The sequence below is a fragment of the Triticum aestivum genome, chromosome 5B (assembly GCF_018294505.1).
Source record: "Triticum aestivum cultivar Chinese Spring chromosome 5B, IWGSC CS RefSeq v2.1, whole genome shotgun sequence".
Taxonomy (NCBI): domain Eukaryota; kingdom Viridiplantae; phylum Streptophyta; class Magnoliopsida; order Poales; family Poaceae; genus Triticum; species Triticum aestivum.
Window position 1 is genome coordinate 255,026,567 of NC_057807.1, and position 19,725 is coordinate 255,046,291.

The 19,725-nt window shown below is 43.0% G+C and overlaps 2 protein-coding genes across 10 annotated transcripts; one reads left to right on the plus strand and one right to left on the minus strand.

Moving 5' to 3' along the window:
• The first annotated feature begins 527 nt into the window (after positions 1-527).
• On the plus strand, positions 528-8,470 carry LOC123111240 (cytochrome c-type biogenesis ccda-like chloroplastic protein 1). 2 transcript variants are annotated; one of them, XM_044531992.1, is made up of 12 exons: positions 528-764; positions 859-921; positions 1,029-1,084; positions 1,440-1,567; positions 1,675-1,760; positions 1,854-1,885; positions 2,111-2,272; positions 2,534-2,606; positions 2,714-2,814; positions 3,125-3,217; positions 3,382-3,428; positions 8,198-8,470. In XM_044531992.1, the coding sequence occupies exons 1-12, from the start codon at positions 665-667 to the stop codon at positions 8,238-8,240; spliced, it is 984 nt and encodes a 327-aa protein (XP_044387927.1). In that variant the 5' UTR covers positions 528-664; the 3' UTR covers positions 8,241-8,470. The 2 variants fall into 2 exon arrangements, with proteins under 2 accessions (XP_044387927.1, XP_044387926.1); XM_044531991.1 differs by lacking the exon at positions 8,198-8,470 and adding an exon at positions 4,223-4,516.
• LOC123111239 (uncharacterized) lies at positions 4,877-18,698 on the minus strand. 8 transcript variants are annotated; one of them, XM_044531989.1, is made up of 14 exons: positions 18,321-18,498; positions 16,403-16,500; positions 11,518-11,609; positions 8,174-8,256; positions 7,873-7,999; positions 7,209-7,272; positions 7,001-7,098; positions 6,816-6,900; positions 6,461-6,584; positions 5,826-5,927; positions 5,651-5,715; positions 5,348-5,429; positions 5,180-5,259; positions 4,877-5,093 (listed from the first exon to the last, which is right to left on the minus strand). In XM_044531989.1, exons 3-14 carry the CDS (start codon positions 11,588-11,590, stop codon positions 5,069-5,071), a joined length of 1,008 nt encoding a protein of 335 aa, XP_044387924.1. In that variant the 5' UTR covers positions 11,591-11,609; positions 16,403-16,500; positions 18,321-18,498; the 3' UTR covers positions 4,877-5,068. The 8 variants fall into 8 exon arrangements, 6 of the variants coding, with proteins under 6 accessions (XP_044387924.1, XP_044387923.1, XP_044387919.1 ...); XM_044531988.1 differs by lacking the exon at positions 18,321-18,498 and adding an exon at positions 17,582-18,061; XR_006454312.1 differs by lacking the exon at positions 11,518-11,609 and having other exon boundaries at positions 5,348-5,424; positions 18,321-18,698.
• Between the last annotated feature and the right edge of the window lie 1,027 nt (positions 18,699-19,725).

Here is a 19,725-nt window from a genome sequence, read left to right on the forward strand (position 1 = left end):
TGTCATGATGAGATAAGAGATTTTTGAAAAGTCATTTCAAAAAAAAAGTGATGGTTTGACCACGATTTGATTTTCAAAGGCGCCACAACGAATTAGTTTTGGCTGAGTAAACTGCATTGATGGACCCTGCCTAAGCTAGACTGATGAATGATGTATATAATCTTGACCTGGCGTAGCGGTGGTTGTCATAACAATTACCATGGTACCAGAATAGACATAGCCGTGTATAGAGTCAAATAGACATTTAATCATTTTTATATAATTTACAAAAACTAACCCATAGAAAGTTGTGTCAATATTTTTTTGCTTCAGCATCGTACGAAACATGGAAACCTTTTTTTTTACCCGATGCGAGGGACTAAATAAAATCATAAATTGACCTCTACAGATCCCCTATTAAAACTTCTACACAGGCGATGTTTCGTTATGTTCATCATTTACGGGTCTGTTTTAATTTTGGAAACATTTCAAAAAAATCATGTATATTGAGCGTATTCATGAGAAATGTTTTTCCACCAGCCACGACCCACTAGTCGAGAGCGTGAACCAGACACGCAACACGCTCTATCTCTTCTCTTGTCCACACGCTCACTTTATTCTCAGGCGACGCAGCCGAAAAACACTTCTCCACTCTCCTGTGCTCGACAACCTCCGCCCTCCCGCCATGCTCTCCGTCGCCATGAGCACCCGTCCCGTGGTCTCCCGCCGCCCGCACCTCCCAGCACGAGCTGCTAATTCGACCCCATCCTCCTCACCTGCTACAGGTGTGTCTCCGCGCTAACCGCGTGTTCGTGCTTCCATTAGCACCCAATCTGCTGTTTTTACGTATAAATAATCCCGTGAGAAAAACATTCGCAGAGAATCGTAGAGCCAGGCGGTCGCTCCTCCGCCCGCGCCTGATCGTGCTGTCATCTGTGGCCGGTACTAACTCGAAGCTCACCTTTTGTTTACTTCTTTTTCATATCTCTTGCTGGCAACGTTTTCAATGAAATGGCTCTGAGAACACTGCTGTTTAATTCTGCGTTCAGTGGGGAGTCTGGTTGCTGCTGGGGCTGCGAATGCTGCCGACCTCGGAGATTCTCTGGTGAGACAACATGGAGGGCCTTCAAATCTGTTTTGTTCTTATCGTTCCTAGATGCTTCCTCCTGTTCTATAGAAGCTGTTAGTTCTAGGCATTAGCTAAATCGAACTTTGACTATAAATATCTTCAAAGATATTTGGATTAGTAGTATAACACGTAGCCAATTCCATCAGCTGCAATCAGCACACCATGCATCAAAATCAATCAGTACGCTATTGCAAAGTGCTTCCAAACTATCTAGGCTATATGCCTATATCTGTGTTTCTTGTTTCTTGCTTGTTGCATCCCTTGGCAAACCTAAAAGGTAAAATCCTTCTTTACGTGGAGTGATCCCCCCAAACCATTTCTTGTTGTTCAGCTAGGATCATCGGGACTTCTCTTGGCTGACTTAGGCATCGGAGATTGGTTTGGAGGTTTATTATTTTCAGCTGGGCAGCAAGCTAATGAGGCTGTTCTGGATCAGTTGTCTGCTCTTAGTTTCACCAGGTCAGCTTTCTTTCTCTGCAGTTAATTTTCTGTAGACACAGCATCCTTTAATTTTCTGCTTCCTACCCATACCTCTTTTCTTTCTGACCTTTTTCTCTATTCTCCAGCTTGGCAGTAATTTTTGGTGCTGGACTTGTAACTAGTTTGTCTCCCTGTACACTCAGTGTTCTGCCATTGACTCTAGGATATATAGGCAAGTATAGTGGCTTTTCTGAAATGATCTCTTTGACCCAGAATTGGTTAGCACTAATGACATCGATATATTACATCTTTTAAAATCTTCCAGGTGCTTTTGGCTCTGGAAAAGATCGAGCTGAGGTAATTTAAGATAACTAAGCATATTCAGGTTTTGCGTGCCATAAAAGAACCAAACGAAATTGGTAATGGTTATCTATCAGAATATGTATGTGCAACATCGTTATCTGTCAGAATATGTACGTGCAACATCTAATCTGTACTAAGACGCTTACATGATTAGTTTGGCTCATTGATAGTCTGTATCATACCTGATACAAATTGAGTTGTTTTTGTTCTATCTAGTAGGTTGTTGGAAATTCAGTTGCTTTCTCATTAGGACTGGCAACAACCTTAGCCATCCTTGGTGTTGCTGCTTCTTTTGCTGGAAAGGCTTATGGGCAAGTAGGACAAGGACTCCCAGTGGCTGCTTCTGGGTTAGGAATCGTCATGGGATTGAACCTACTTGAGGTAAATCACAAACCAAAAGGAAAATTCAAAAACTGGGGCATGTTAATCAATTTATCTTTCTACCATGCAGTCTTAAAGCCAAATCGATTAGGAGTTGATTTCATTGTGGTTTCTTTTTTCCTTAAATAAATGTAAAAACATACTCACAGTGGTAATTCCTTTCGTTGAAATTTAAGTTTCTGCTATTGCTTCTGTAATAATATTAGGTATAAGCACACTACCCTAATCCATTTTCTTTTCTGATTATGTTGTATCCGACAGGTAGTCGAGCTACAACTTCCCTCATTTTTCAGCGATTATGATCCTCGAGCTGCTGCAGCTAACTTGCCTTCCAGTGATGCTTCTTGACACTATTTTTTATTTCTTCCCTATATATGTCATTATATTTCTTTTAATCAGTCAGTAATATCTTGCTTTTTCCTAACTGTATTTGGTTATCAGGTGTACAAGCATATCTTGCTGGCCTTACATTTGCATTAGCAGCATCACCTTGCAGTACACCTGTTCTTGCTACCCTTCTGGGATATGTTGCCACTTCAAGGGTATGCATATAACAGGATATATAAGTTGCCTCAGTACTTTATTACGTAGCTTAAAGCTCAAATGCAGAACTATTTTAATTTTTGTGATAGACTTTAATAGTTTAATTAGTAAAGTTAGTAATTCGCCATGTGATTCACATTTGTTTAAACTCTTCCCTTTCCAATCTGTGTTACCGTACTTTAATATGCTTGGTTAATCTGTTGAGTGTTGACATAGTAGTGAACATGTAGTATCGGCTTCCTCCAGCTTATTCCTTCTCTTAAATGATGATGAAGTCTGGTCACTACAACTTCAACGTTCTCCTGTCAGGATCCAATTGTTGGGGGAAGTTTGTTGTTGACATATACAACTGGCTATGTTGCACCTCTTCTCATTGCAGCCTCTTTTGCTGGAGCATTGCAGGTATACATATAGAAATTATCAAGTACAGATAAGACAGTACCAGCAAAAACTGAAACTTCTAGTTGCTCTTGGACTTCATGAACATCATCATTCTAATAGATCAACGACACATGTTTTTTCTACTTTTGAGTTATGATGGCTGATTAGTTAATTGCCTTCTACAGAGTTTGCTGTCATTCAGAAGATATTCCACATGGATAAACCCCATCAGGTATCTACTTCTTAGTTTTTAGTTCTTACAGTGTCTTGTTTTTCTTTTCTGTTGAGTAAATATTTAACTCTACATCAACTCGCATCATGTACTTTTTGGTCAAGATTCTAAAATCAACTCTCATATTGGTGAACTTAATTTTGTGCATCAAATTGCCAAGTCTAACCATATGTGTCCAATTCCTTGTACAAATACAGCGGATATACTTCACAATGCTAAATTACTAACTAAATCCATTCCTGGACTAGCTATGTAGTTAAATACTTATGTACACTGTATATTGATTGCCAATTACCAACACATGATAACTGACATATGTAAGAAATAGCTACCCTTTTTTCTTTGGAGGTGAACATTTAAAGCATTTACATTAACTATCTATGTACACTGTATATTTATTACCCAGTAAAAACACGATAATTACCCTATGTAAGAAATCGCCAGTCCTTTTTCTTTGGAGGCGAACATTTAATCTACCTTTATTTTACAGATATCAAGCATATTTTATTTTATACAATTTCACTATCTCAGCTCAGGACTCACAGTTACACCTTTTGTCTTTCTTTTTGGGAAAAGATAATACATCAAACCTACCCTTTTATTCTCCTCTAGAATACTGCTTTTTCCAAAGTACTGTTCTACTTATACCAAAAATGGTGCCGTTCCTATTCCTCACAGAGGTTCTAACCAAGATCCTATCGTCGAGGAAAATATCCTCAGAAAAATACCAAGAATTCCTTTTAAATTGTATTTTCTATTTGTAGAAATGCATTGCACTAACATTTGCTTGGCAGTGGTGCATTTCTATTGGGTGGAGGTGTTTATACCCTACTGGACAAGCTGTTCCCTGCGACATCAATGGTGATGTGAACTGTAGAGTTGTAGGTCTTTGCTGAACAAGAGCTGCTAAACAAGGATCACCATTGTTGCACATGCCAACATATGTCTTGCGATGTAAAGTAGCTAAACATAAATGGCAAGGAAGTAGCATCAGTTATTTCTAGCTTTTATAGGAATGCAAATCTGTTTACGGTAACTTAAACATCTTGATCTCAGCAGTCCACAGAAAAGTTTGAGGTTTGACCCCATTCCCTTCAGGGACCCAAAAGAAAACAACAACAACACGATAAGTAAATATCTACATGCCCATCTACTATGTATGAACTTGATACTATATGATTTGTGTAGTTACCTCAGCAGGTTTTATTACAGGGGACATCAGCACAGAATCATTCTGTTTTTTACAACCTGCAATAATCAAATCACAGAGAAACATAATACTCCAACTTGAACGGGCTCCAACTTAAACCAGCCTGCTCCAAATATGGGACTAGGTGCTTCCCTGTTTACAGCTCCATAATTCATGCAGGATTTCACATGAACTGAGTAGGAATTTTCTGTACACTTCGCGGAGATTTTGTTCTCAGGCATAACTTCCATCATTTTTCTTTTACGCGTCAACGGCGGGCTTACGCCTGCCTGAACTTTATTACCAACCGAATAGCCCAGAACATAGTTCAGAGTTACATTGAGGGAGAGGGGGGATTACAGGGGAAGAGTACAATAGTTTGATGAAGCTATAACTTCCATCATCACCATATTATCAGCATTCTATGACCCAGGGATTCATTTCCATATGATCAGCATTCTATCATCCCGGAATTCCTGTTTTCAAGTGCCATACTTGTTATTAACATAAAAATATACTTGATTTCGCTATTTGTTTGCTATTATTTGAGATAGTAGATCACTTGTTCATTGTGAAGTTCGTTACTCCTCGAGATGCCCGTCGGAGCAAGAGCTTCCTTGCATCAATAGCTATTCCCTCTGGCTGCATTTCAAAGAATTGGGATAATTTCAGAAAGGTTGAGGAAATTTTAGTTTCTTGGTTCTTTCTCTGGTTTCTAACTTTACATCACCTCTTCTGGAAACCAAACCCCTGGCTTTGTGCTGCCTTCTAGAACTGCTAGAGCAAATGCGGCCGCTGCATAGCCCACTGATCTGAATGTCCAATCTAAACTGCTTAGCTTCAATGTAACGATACGGGCAAAACAATGTTGGGCACAAGCAGGGGCTATACTTCAACTTTATCAAATGCATCGTGTTTGTGTTATCCGGAGTATTTTATATGTTAGAACTTGTAGATTTAAAACATAGATTGGGAAACTAATTTAGTAGGTTTATGTCTACCAAGATGGATTGTGCCAGAAAATTGTGCTTACACGGATAGATTGTTGTGAGCAAATAATCCAGTAGTGGTGTGCCCATTTGAACTTTCGAGATCAATCTGCCCAAACAAAACCAAGTTGGTTAAGTGGTATTCAACATTTCTAATACACTGTCCTGGGCATTGACACAACAAACTTAATACTTAACAACAAGTGTGCAAGCACTCACTCTCATGGCGACACGCTCTCCTACAATCCCATCAATAACTCGAATGAAAGGGTCAACACACTCAGCAAACTTTAGAGTGACATTTTTATCTCTCAAGAGGTCCTGCATATAGACAATTTGTTTTTCTAGCTTAAGATTATACTCCAAACTTACATGGTGCCAAATAATTTCCTAGTTTCAAATTAAGCTCGATGCTGGTCCTTATAACACCTCTATCTACATGATTCTTTTTAACAAGTCAAAACATTTATTACTACCAATTTCATTTAATAAGATGAAGTTGCCAAATTTCGATCTCCATTTTCCTGAAGGAAGCTTTTTCTTGGTACTCGTACCTTGTAACCTTTGGTTGGTACAAGTATCAGTAACACAATTTTAAGATGCAGGTTTATCAGTACCCTTCTTATTTTGTGCTAAACTTTGACCTTAGATTTGATTAGTGGCAAAATATAAGTTATGTGCCATAAAAATTATATGGGTAGATTCGTATTTGACTGAAGTTTTCAATGATATATTTTGTTTACATATAAATTATATCTTGTCAGTTAAATCTATGGTCAAACTTTGACCCAAAGTGCTAGGGGGACTAATAAACCAGGCCGGAGGTAGTAGTTAATTTGAGAAACAACACGTACAGAAGGCAAGAAGTTTGCGAACGTTTCCATTCCCCAATTCCAGATGAAAGGATCTGAACCAAATTGAGCATGAACAGTTGGCAGACCTAAGTTTTTGTGTGTGCTCTTCACCTCCGGTAAGTTCCTGCATTTGTTCAAGTAATATGACAGTGGTTTATTTTTCTCAATTATGGGAGGGGAATAACCATGATAATGGCTTGTTGCAGAGGAACATATAATTTGTTTTGCCATGGTATAGTAGAGGTACCACACACCACATTTTTAATGAAATAAACTTCCATTGATCAAATTTCATAGGTATAACTTATTATAATCTGTGTTTCATGAAATAGAAACAATATATTCAAGGACTTACATCAAGTAAACATATTTCTTCCCAATCCCTTTTCCAAAATCAATGTTGCGAGCTCCACTGTAGGCTTTTAGTTTGATTTCGCTCCCTGGGTTTGTTCATAAAAAGATCAGGCAAGGCGAGGATCATTTCTATATATTCGCTGACTATTATTGAAAAAAGGACAGCAAGTCCAAATGCAAGGGAACCTTTATCATAGGCAATTACATCCTCCCCAAGAAGTAACAAGCTTGTGCCCAACGTAGTTGGGCCTGCACCACCTGTACCTGCAATGTAATAGAAGAATCTGTAGGAGGATTTAGTAAGATAGGCTTGACCAAGACTGCACATTAGGTTTGAAACAAAAGTGAGTTTTCACATCATTGGCAGTTCCCAAGTTTGTCATATCTTCCTGACCTCAGTGTTTCTGGTTCACCACCACTCTCGCCTTTTGCAGTACGTACAAGCTCAGCTGCCATCACTATCATACAAAATGATCGAGTTATGAACTAAGAAATGCAATTTTCAAAAGAAAATTCAAAGGGTTCAAACTAGGGATGCAACACGGTGTCCCGCATAGGCCCACACAAGTGAATCGTAGCAAGTACAAGTTGAACTAACCCATCACAATTCATTTATAACTAAATCGCCCAAGTTTGCATATGAGGCGGATCGGGCGCCGCCCTGCACCCCTCGTTGAAACATAGGCCCTACTAATCGAGCGTCGATATTCCCATTCTAATTGCATCTGCAGTTGCAGAGCTTTCTCAGGCATTTAAATTTAAATCTTGTCAACTGAATATGTACTCATCAGGGGTTATTCACAAATTGAATACTCAATTTCCTCATCAATCTGTTACATTACCTAGATTAACCCGAGCATTACCATTAGTTGTTCATAAATGAAGCTTTATCATAGATGTGGTGTTGTGGTGTATGATTTGTAAAAAAAAAGATGAAACATGAACTACTGTATGTAGTTGAGATTCTTATAATATGCACCTAGAATTAGTCTACGTAGCAAGCATTTTTCTGGATACAAATTGATGGAGAAATTATGTGTGAATGCAAGAAATAAGACCATTGCTCACTCCAGGAGATATCCCTGCAGTTATGAGAGCTGGGACGCCGGAAGCTTTTGCTTGTTCATGGAAAGATTTTGCCCTCCATGAATAGTCCACTCCATGGCAGATATCAGTGTACCCTGTCTGGTCGGCAAAAGTTGAGCATGCAAATTAACTTAGGCCTTCTCAGATTTATATACAGAAATACTGCAAGCGTCGAAAAAATAGAACTAGTTTTGAAAAGTTGAGATAATCGAATACCACTTTATTATATATTTACGTACAGTTCAGCATCAAATATTTCATGGCCCCACCCACCTTGGTAAATACTGCTGCCTGCAGGACTGTGCATTTGTCATCCCTCTGGAATGGTCCAGCGGCATGAATCACCAAATCCACGCCTGTGAAACAAAATAAATGAAGTGTCTATTTTTGTGAGGGAAAATAAATGGAAGTATCATGCCGGCTTCCAGTGACACGTGCACGAAAACTCATTTTCTTTCATCGACAAGTTCATGCTGGCTTCAGTATGGGAGCGGCGACAATGGGGCATCGGTGGCTCGTGCTGGTGGTGGTAGTAATAATGTAAATTTTATTATGTTCGAATTTCTTTGTACTTGTGGTGAACCTTTGTGTGACCCGTCATTGTATGTCCTCTAAAAAAAATGGAGAATGCCAAGACCATATTTTAAATTGTCTAACCCTTACAAAATAGAAAATAAGATCCAAGTCTTTGGGTATGTCGAGGTTGTCTTCCTCTTGCACTTACTAGTGGTGCACAGTTTGTAAAGATCGATGACGGCTATGAATCTTTGGAACACCTTGGGAGTTAGGGTAATATTATCGATCAAGAGGACGAAAGTCGCCCGTCAGAGCCAGAACAAGCCAACGACAACTAATTCAGGATCACATTGTCTCCCCGAAGAAGAAGGCGACAATGGGTAATGGAAAACCATCCTAGATCCGATCAGACAGAATTGAGGTGGCCTTACCTTACCGCCTTCACGACAAGGCCAAAGTTGGTCATGCATTGCCTAACAGAGAAGAACCAAGGAGACCAACAAAACACAGCAATCCACTTCGCGCAACAATGCATCCCAAAACTACCTAGACGAGACGTAGACAAAACTAGGCCCAAGATCCAACCCTGGATTCTTTGTTCCTGTTCCAGGCACATCCTTGCTTAGCTTTGCGCGTGAAGAAAATCTGGTTGTGTCGCAAAACCTCACGAAAGAAAGCTGACCCTCCCTCATTCTCCCGCGTATGAAGGCAAACCAACCATGTGGCTTTGCCAGCAAGCAAGGCTGCGAAGAGGGCCTTTTGTGGAGGATCTCTGCCTACTCTACTTTCCTATCTAGGACTTCAATATACAAAATATATACTATTATGAAGAATAGATTGCTGTTAACAAAGAATTTTCTTAGTATTTAGTTAGGTATTTGCATTCAATATAAGAAAGGGACATATTAAGAACTTGTAAAATAAGGATTAGGGGCCATGCAAAAAAAGGATTAGGGATTAATTTGGATTGCGCTATATCTATCAAAGAGTATACAATAATGATGGATTTGGTAAATCAAATCCACCAAAGCTCCACATGCCCTCCGCCGACGCTAATAAGCATTGTCGTACTGATGAGGACTATAAGAAACTATTTTACATCGTCGATGAGGCCATCCCATCGCCACGGCTGACCAGACACCTAGATTGAATCCTAGCCTGAGCTAGAGCTACACACACACACACCACACAACCAACCCAAAACCGGGGTTCCCCCCACCTCGCCGGCATCAAAAGGCACACAAAGGTGAACAGAACCACAATTGTGGCATCCCTTGCACAAAAACCCTAGCCGCCTTACTTTCATGAAAGGTGGAAGATGAGAAAAAACTGTTTTATGCATAATTATGTGTCCTTTTCAAGTTATGTATAGCTAGCCGCAATAAAGTTGCTACAAAGGAAATTTGTTATTGTTAAGAGACATTCCCATTATGAATTTGCTGCTGAATTAAAACTTTCAGGACCAATTATGCTTGTCTGCCTTTTCTCTAAGCTTTTATTGTAAAATATTTTATATGTGACAGTAATCAAGCCGCCATGCGTGCAAGTCAAATGAAATCGGGGTGGTATAGCACTTTTTTTCGAAAAGGGGGTTACCCCAGCCTCTGCATCAAAAAGATGCATACGGCTCATATTATTAAAACCGAAACTAGTATCAAAGTCTTCAGTATCTCAAAGTACGAAAAGAAAACAGAACGCTCATACGAGCCTAATCAAAAAGCCACAACCGGCAGACAAACAAAATAGGAGCACTACATGCCTATCCTATTACATGACCGCCATCCAAACCGGTTGAAATAGTTTTAGGATCGAACTAGAGATAAAGAAACATACAAGTAATATGAAAGCGAAATAAAAAAAAGATAGACTAAGGAAGACAATATAAAACTCATACATAGGCTATGAGGATGTAGAAAGGCAGAATGGGACAGTGTTAATCTTTTCTTTAATGAAGATAACAGATTTAAACCCCACAAAGGAGAGACAGGTAGCAAGGACGGGAAAACATTTTTTTCTTCCACTCTTCATAACTTTAGAAAAATAATATTAGTACCGAGAAATGATATTAACTTAGGAGATTATATTACATAGAGAAAAGATATTTTTGTAAAAATGCCTAAGGTCATATATAAAGTATCATAGATCCTTCCAAACACATCCTTATAGAAAAATAACATTATGTTAAAATCCTTGAGGGTGTTGAAGTCCTCTTTCTCCTGCATCCATTGGCAGCGTGCCGTGAGCGTAGCTCGATGCCGGACATACGCCTCAGCGGAGAAAACTAGTTTAAGCCCAATAACTTGTAGAAGAAGTAACCGGGAAGTCGTCGATGCAGACAAGAGACATTGGTGGTTGCGATATGCAAAGCAAATCACCGCCTTGAAGAAGAAAACACAGAAAAGGGCCTGTAGAAACTCCATTGACTTGGAAAGCCGGTTGGATTCAACCGGATCCACGGAAACCCGAAACGATCAAGATCCCGGGAAACCCTTAGGAGAACAGCTCCACAAGCTCTCCACCGCCAACGATAAGCACACCAACGTAACGGAAAAAGTGGGAGGACATTATTCCTACACTTGTTCATTGTCCACAATTTGCGTCCAAACCAAACACGAAGACTTCCTAAAGAAAACCCGAGACAAATCACCCATGACGCTGCATGCCAGATTCAGATCTGACGTCGAGCTCACCACTGCCCAGGACCATGCACCAACACCCTTTTTTTTGGTGACCTAGCTAGGCCGGGCGGCCATTGAAGATCATCACACTGGAACACCAGCACCGCCGTCGACCATTGCCTGCCGAAGACCGCGCCTCGAATATTCATCTCCGCTGTGGAACCACAACATCTCACGGACTCCTCCACATCGCCCCCATGATCAGCAACCTCCCCATTATCATCAGCGCGGCACCTGGCAGCGACGAGAGGGGAAGAATACAAGGTGGCGGCTAGGTTTCAGTCCCTGCCTCGACCCTCTCTCATGAAGTGCTTTCTTACGTAGGAAAAAGTTGTTCACCGACCGCTTGCAGCTACAGTTGCACGCCGCATATCGTGTGTAACTGTATGTTTATCGGCCGCGCACAATTTAAGTTGCACGTACCTATGTAGAAAAGCATGTTCGTCATCCATGTGCAATTGCTCTTGCATGCCCACACACCCATGCACAACTCCATGTCCACTGGCTGCGGGCATCTATATTTACAATTTTTTAAATACAATAAAATTGTTGAGAAACAAATGAAAAATTAGAAGGTAAAAAGAAGAAAATAGTAATAAAGATGCTAATGTCACCTTGATGACTTAGTTAATTCTCATTTAGATGGGAGCTAGCCACATCATCTTCTATAATGATTCATTTGCAATCTTTTTTGGAGGAAATTTCCATCCATTTGAATTCAAACTCGCTATGATTTATTTGTTTCTCCGAGGCGTGTATTATAATATTTAATAGCAATGACATCTCAACTGTAGCCCGTCAATGATGGAAGTTTCCTTTTTTTAGGATCGACGATTAAAGTTTTTTGTAGTACTTCTAGGCTATGTTTTAACTCCAAACCGACCACAGCGGGAGTAAATTCGTGAGTAACATAAGCTTCAATTAAGCAAAATTGCCTATCTGACATTCAGTTAATGTGGAGAGAGGTAAATTGAGTAATTTAGCTACTTACCGTAACATCACATATCCCGGTACATATGAATCTATAACCTAATAAATAAAGTTTTGCATGATGTCACACTTATGTTACTATCCACTATGAAGTTAGTAACATAGCCGGATAATGTGTATGTTACTCAAAATTGTGCAGGAGCACTCTGCGACGATGCTCACTGGAATCCTGCCCATCAAATCTTTTTGGGATCCTCACCCACTATAATAGCACCATTGTATTCATTTCTTTATCATGTACTCCCTTACTTTATATAAGGTGTATTTATTTTTTAAAATTTCATAATGTAGGTGTATTTCTTCCAATTTCTCATAATTCACTTGTTAGACTTCCAGAAAAAAGAAAAGTATCTCTCTTCCGATTATCTGTATCTCTATTTGTATCAAAAGAAGGAAAGTATCTCTCTATCGATTGCATGTATCTCTTAATTTCTAGAAGTAATTGATTTACTTGCCACTAACCAACAAATTTACCAAGGGTAATTTTGTTCTAACTTGTCTATAATTATGTGTCTTGATTATCATGTAAAAAATAATACACCTTATATGAAAGAATGAAGGGAGTAGTATTTATCTTTCCCATGTTCAGCATATCTGATGTAAAGTACGCACGTTCTGTTCCCATAAGGCAAAGTTTCTGTCCGGTACACTGTTCCAACACCGCCGGTAGAAGTTTCATTTATGCCATTTAACATTTCAACACGTGAATAGAAAATGGTGCTCTTTTTTTACCACTTACTTCCTCCATCCGCGAATAAGTATACTTCTACCTTTTGTTCTAAGTCAAAATTTTAAAATTTTAACCAACTTTATAGATAACATATACAACATCAAATTGGTATATTACGAAAGTAAATTTCAAAATGGATCTAGCGGTACTAATTTAGTGCCACAAATGCTGCTACTTTTTCTTATAAAGTTAGTCAAAATTATAAATTTCTGATTTAAAACAAAACTAAAAATACACTTATTCGCAAATGGAGGAAGTACACTCTAAAATTTTGATTGTTATCGCAAGTTCGGGCATGTAATATAATATAAATAGTTCGACACTTAATAAGGGGCTTGGATTGTTGTCCAACCGGGCAGAGACTTTCTTGTCCAACCTATCCGGATAGGATCGACACAGCGATCGTATTGCGTCTAGGCCACTAGGCGGAAGCATGCATGGCTACGCGTTCTACCGGCTGCGAGTGATCTGGTTCCAATTAGATCCGCCCAGAAAATGCCAAAGTGCTAGTAATATTTTTTTTGCGAGTAGTAATAGTTTGAACACAAAAGTAAAAGCAAAAAAACTTTCTGGGGTAAAGACCGTAGATGAGAAAGTTACCATTGTTCTATTTTTTTTCATTCTATTGAACACACCGGTAGCTAATTCGAGCGACAAACTTACAAGTCATGAGATAAATCTCGCTTCATTTAGAAACTCAAGCCAAGTTCATCTTCCTCTTCTTGCACGCGATGCTATTATGAGTAAAACGGTTTACGAGGAATTATACGATAATCCACCTATGAGCTCAGGCTCATCTGCGCCCATGCTGAAGAAAACAAATCAAAATAAATACTAGAAAATTCAAAAAAAAATCCATTTTTTTGCATGGTAAATAATTTGTTGCGCGAGGTTCGTTCTAATTTTCAAATCATTTAGGCATCTGTGCAGCTCTCGACAAAAAAACCAATTCGGGGTCTGTAAAAAAGTTGACTGTTCAGACCCGAATTTTTTTGGCTGTGAACTACTCAGATGTCCAAATGATCTGAAAAATGGAGCAGACCCCACTCAATGAATTTTCTACAATATAAACAAATGGATTTTTTTTATTTTTTTTAAACTTGTTGTGATTTTTTTCTGACCGGGTGCGTACGAGCCTGAGCACCGAAATGCCGCACTCAGAATTAGAGCCAAAAAATGACTATTTTGTTTTTGTGCACATAATATAACCTCCTATTAATTTTTTCGGCACTAGTCAATGAGAGGAAGAGGAACAATGGCCGGACGAAGAGAACCAATGGGTCGAGCTTTGCGTTGGATCTGGCAATGACAATGGAGAGTACAGTTTTGTGTAATTAACAATATGAGAATAAGGTCAACTCCACCGTGCGACCCCAAACGGACGTCCGTTTTGCCCGGATTTTGTCCGTTTGGGTAGGGCGACGGGGTCGTGTCCGGGCCTGTCCTGAGATGCGGTGGTCGTGGGCCCAGCGCGCGGCCGCATCCGTTTGCCCCATCCCGTTCGCCAAGGCCTAAATGCCCATATTTTCATATCAAAACAAGTTTGCATGTTTAAATATTAATTGTTTGAAAATTAAAATAGTTTTACAACCCAATCAAAGTTGTCTCTAATAAAAATAGTTTTACAACCAAATCGAAATTGTCTTGAATGAACATAAAATGGACCAATACATCTATTGGTTGCCAATGTGAACCCACACGTGCTCAACCAAGTTATTTTGAAGATCCAAATGAGTGTGCCAATCACGCAGCTCACGATGGTCGCAGTGCATTTCTGGTAAGAGGAGAATTCAACCTTGCCAAGGGCATCCGTCTTGCACTCGAAGTATGGGTCATGAGCAACCACTCCCTCTCGGATACGATTGAACACATGCCTTGCCATACGAAAACGGCGACGAAATTTATCCGGCTTGAAGAGCGGGGTGTTCGCAAAGTAATCGGCATAGAGTAGGGCGTGACCTCTTTCCCTGTTGCGGTTCAGGTTGGGAGTACGGCCAGGGACTGACCCCCTGTACCGAGGAAGCTGCCGTTGAATTTGGTCGTGAACCACCAGTGCAGCCACCACAAGATCTTCATCATCCGGCGACGAATCGTCCGATGAACAAATGAAGTGGTGGAAGAAAAACTCATCACCATTGTCCATACCTTTGTGGGCAAAGTGTCGAACACCTTGCGGTCATGGTGGCAAAGTGGCCGCGATGATCACCTCGATGCAGGTGTGGTTGGCGGCCGGCTACTGACCGCTCTGGAGCACTCGCCGGAAGCTGTTGTGGCTGCCGTGGTACGTCGCCTGCGGTCGTATCCCCTCTGCCGCCGGCTACGACGGCGTTGGCCAAACTTCCTCCGATCGACGACCTAAACTACGACGAAAGCACGGGCGTGGTGGCGGCCATGTCGAGACGTGGTTGGCTATGGACGGTCGGGGGTTGCGTGAAGAAGGCGGCCGGAGAATAGCGGCGGCGCCGTCGTCGGGGTGGGGCGGGGCGGGGGAGGGGGTGGAGGCGTTGGAATCGAATGGGACTACTTGTGTTTTCGACATGCGGGCCACTGGGGGACAAGGGCATGCGGCGAGCCCGTCCGCGCTATGTCCGTTTCACCCCAAACTCGACGCAAGTTTGGGCCGGGGATGGGTCGAACACGACCGGAATCCGGACATTTGTCTGTTTGGAGCCGCGCGTTGGGCCGCGCTATTGGTCCGTTCTACCTTAAACGGACGCATCCGAACAAAATGAGGTCGCGCGATGAAGATGGCCTAAAGTATAGGTGGCTCAATAGTCTTTCCGGTCTAATAAATGCCCAACAGTGTGCTGTACTTATAGTATGACTTTTGCTCCTAGTTTATTGTCTCCAAACAGGTATGCACTGTGCCAATCTACGCTGGAGCGGGGTCTTCAACAACAGCAATTTATTTTGATCAATTATGCATGTATTCCTAGACTGCAATGCAGCGGCTGAGATTTGAATGAGCGTCGTCGCCGAGTGCTCCTAGTTCACATCTGTATATTACTCTCGAAGTTATTCTTCACTATGGATAGTCTCAATAATAGCCCGCATACATGTAGCCACCGCAACTCTCTTCAACTTTTCAGCTTCCTTTTCCATGTATACAAGATTAAATGCATCCTTCAATTGTGTTTTTAGACACGTGATAGCCTTGTTCTATTTTTAAATGTAACTCTGGCTTATTATAATGCGTCTTGGTCACGTGCATCTTTCAAGACACCCTTTGTGTCAAGATGGCAGTCCGTGAACCAACCTATAATTAAATAGTTAGGAGGATAGTGGTAATCCAACACACTAGAGTTCAAGTCTTAAACTTGATATTGGTGCTCCTATTTTTCTGAATTTATTTTAGGCCTTCTGGCAATGTGTGTTCATTAAAAGGAGACGTTCCCGTCGACTATGAAGACGTCTGTGCGACTTTATCAATCTCAAGATGATGTGCCGGCTCAGTCTCTTCAAGTTACTCATAAGGGTATTGTGTGTGCATGCGATGAATATATGCTCGTATATGTGAGCGACTTTGATTGTGTAAAAGAAAACTAGAAGAAATAACCCTGTCTAAAAAAAACTAGAAGAAATACTCACCCTCCAACACCTCTTTCAGCCTGCTTGAATTGTGAATATCAACGTGGACGAATTCAGATCGCTGTCCGAGCTTAGATACCAGCAGCACACCTTTCTCCCTGGCAGAAAAAAGAAAGCATCCAAAATCAGATCGATCGTCACTCTTGATTATCAAAAGTCGTCCCTCTACCCGCTCTCGTTGCAATGGCACTCAGCTCGATTCGATCGGTTAAGGTCAACTTTACCGCACGACCTCAAACAGACGTCCGATTCTGTTTGTTTGGGGTGCGATTTGGTGGACGTCCGAGGACGGACGGTCGAAGGAAAGCATCTGCGCCCAACCCGCAGTAGGCAATTTTACCCCAAACGGACATGCCCTGCCCGTGCGGCCGTGCCCCGCCCCGCGCTCGCCACCCCGCCTCGAGCTCCTCGTCTACTACCACGGCGGCGGGTTCTACGTCTTCTCCGCCTTCGACTCCACCTACCACGCCTACCTCAACGTCTTCGCCGCGCGCGCGGCCAACGCACTCGTCTTCTTTGTCGACTACCGCCTCGCGCCCGAGCACCCCGTCCCCGCCGCGTACGCGGACTCGTGGGACGCGCTCGCCTGGGTCCTTTCCCACGTCGCCGGCGCTGCCGCCGAGCCGGACCCGTGGCTCGCCCGCCACGCCGACCAATCCCGCCTCTACCTCAGCGGCGACAGCGCCGGGGCCAACATCGCGCACCACATGGCCATGCGGGCGGGCGCCAGCGTCCGCGGCCTCGTCCTGGTACACCCGTCCTTCCTGGGGAGCGACGAGGTGGGCTCAGACGGCCTGGACCCGGCGATGCGGGAGCGGCTCGGGAGGCTGTGGCGCGTCGCGTGCCCCGCCGCCGCGGGGGAGGACGACCCGTTCATCAACCCGCTCGCGAACGGCGCCCCGCCCCACGCGCACCCCGCGCAAGCGGCCGCCCGCGCTGCGCTCGAACTCGCCGCGCGCTGCGCTGGCCTGCGCCGCCCCCGCGCCCGCGCCTCGTCGGCCGGGCTGGCCAGCGCCGCCCCCGCGCGCCCGCGCCACACCGGGCTGGCCAGCGCCGCCCGCGCGCCCGCGCCTCGCCGCCCCGAGCTCGCCGTCCTTGCTGCTCGTGCGCCACCCCGCGCTCGCCACCCCGCCTCGAGCTCCTCCTGGTGACAGCTCGCCCTGCTCCGCCTCGCCTCACCTCGCTGCAGCTGCCTCGCCCACCTCGCCATGCGGCTCGATCCAGGCAGGGAACGGCGGCTCCGCGGCGCTGTCCACCGGCGACGCGTGCGGCGGCCGGGATCGAGGAAGGGACCCAGCTTGTGCGGTTCAGTCACTGTTTTGTGGGACCAGGCGGACACGGGACGGACGAGAGCAGCGGTCGAGAGCGCCTTTTTTGTCCGCTTGGGAGCATTGGTCGCGCAAAGATGCTCCGGGTTTGGGGCAGGGACGGACGGATGCATGCGGACAACTTTGTCCGTTTGAGGTATAGCGTTGGGACAACTTTTGCTTTAAACGGACGCGCTCGGACAATTTAGGGTCGCGCGGTGGAGTTGGCCTAACTAGCTAGTCACAGAGTAAAGATTTTTGGTAGGCTCAACTAGCTTAGCAAAACATCTTATATTACTTCCGTCTTATAATACAAAATCATATTTGACACTAGTAGCATAAAAAATATAACTCCCTCCGTCTCAAAATAAGTGTCTTAATTTTCTATTAACTTTAATATAAAGTTATATTAAAATTGAGATATTTATTTTAAAACGGAATGAGTATTATATTACGTAACGGAGGGAGTAAAACGAAGATGGTAAGATCAATGATGTACTTCAGGTCAGCTCGATCGACCATGAGCAAAACCATGCACGCACAGCAAGCACGCGAGAGGCTCACGGGAGAAGCAGCTACCTAGCCTGGCCATGAGGCACTGAGGCACGTACCGGTTCCTTCCGCCGATGAGGATGTTGAGGTCGAGCCGGAACTGGGAGAGCGCGGTGGCCGTTGAGCCGCCGACACGGCCAGTCCCGCCGAGCACGAGCACGCGGGGCCGCGAGGACGCGGAGGCGGCAGGCCGCATGCATGCTTTCACCATCTCCATCTTGGAATTGGCCGTGCCGGAACCGGAAGGAGAGCTGGCTGACCAACAACAGCCTATAGTAGCCCTTGGTCCGCGCGCGTGCTCGTGCCCCTTGATAGTGCGAGCTCCTTGGTCAACTTCTGGCTTAATTACTACTCCGATCGAACGAGCCTATTGATCCTGGAGATCCGCGTGGCCTCCTTTTCTATAGCCTAAGGCAGCACGAGGATGGCAAGGGGCTGGTCTTCTGAGTCAGGCTCACTCTTTTTCTTTCTTTCTTATAAAGAGATCTAAAGGCAGAGTGCTAAGGGCTTCTTCAACGATGACCCACAAATTTCCTCTCCCATCCGTCCGAGGACTGATCATCCAACGGTGCCCACATACATTTCAAACATTTTTTTAACAAATTAGATGAAACTCGTGCAAACACAGTGGAATTCATACAAACCGGACAAAAACGTCTATATTTTGAACATATTTTTACGGAATTGATAGTCAGATCTTGTTGTGTGTATTTCCCCCGCAACCATTCGTGTAGATGTGCGAGGTTCTGCCGTTTTCTTGGTTTGATTCTCGTTTGCCATGACGGATTTCGACGGCGGGGTGCCCTGTGGTAGGGCGAGGTGACTGGAGGTGTGCTCCATGAGGGGGATGCGTTGTTAGTTTGATCGATTTCTAACTGCGGCGTTGTTATTTATTCGGTTGGTTGTTTGATTAGATTGGCTTGTTTAGTTGTAGTAGTAAGTAGTATGCGATAGTGATCTATTCCAGGTTGTGCATGTAGGTTTTCTCTAGGCTGACATCCACTTGATTGCGTGGTTGTAGTTTTTGCAATACAGTTCACACACATCCACCTAGAAGTTGTTGTGTTTCTGAATTTGTTGTGGTTCTAGTTTTTTGTCGATGGATGTTTTGCACTGTAATTCTGAATTGGTTCACGGTGTATTCCCCATTGTTTTTTACGGTGTCATTTCTAATGGATTTACAGTGTAATTCGCTATGAATTTACACTGTTATTCTCAATGGATTTACACTGTAATTCCTTGTAGATTTGCAGTGTATTTACACTCTAATTTCTAGTGGATTGTACAGTGTAATCCCCAATAGATTTACGGTGTATTTCCTAGGGGCTTTACAGCGTTTTTGAAACTGGAGGCTTTACAGTGTAATTCTTAGACATTTTACACTGTAATTCTTAGTGAATTTTGTAATTCTCATTTGTTTAGCATGCAAGTGTTCTTGCTTTTCTCCTGTTGTACCTGCATGTG

Excerpts from the sequence above, each read along its gene's own strand:
- LOC123111240 (XM_044531991.1), top strand. The coding sequence starts at position 665 with ATGCTCTCCGTCGCCATGAGCACCCGTCCCGTGGTCTCCCGCCGCCCG. Across the intron at positions 2,273-2,533 it reads TGGGATTGAACCTACTTGAG|GTAGTCGAGCTACAACTTCC; the intron begins GTAAATCACAAA and ends TGTATCCGACAG. Across the intron at positions 3,429-4,222 it reads ACATGGATAAACCCCATCAG|TGGTGCATTTCTATTGGGTG; the intron begins GTATCTACTTCT and ends TTTGCTTGGCAG.
- LOC123111239 (XM_044531984.1), bottom strand. The coding sequence starts at position 18,478 with ATGGAGATGGTGAAAGCATGCATGCGGCCTGCCGCCTCCGCGTCCTCG. Across the intron at positions 5,928-6,460 it reads TCGCAAACTTCTTGCCTTCT|GACCTCTTGAGAGATAAAAA; the intron begins GTACGTGTTGTT and ends GTCTATATGCAG. Across the intron at positions 5,716-5,825 it reads GAGAGCGTGTCGCCATGAGA|ATTGATCTCGAAAGTTCAAA; the intron begins GTGAGTGCTTGC and ends TTGTTTGGGCAG.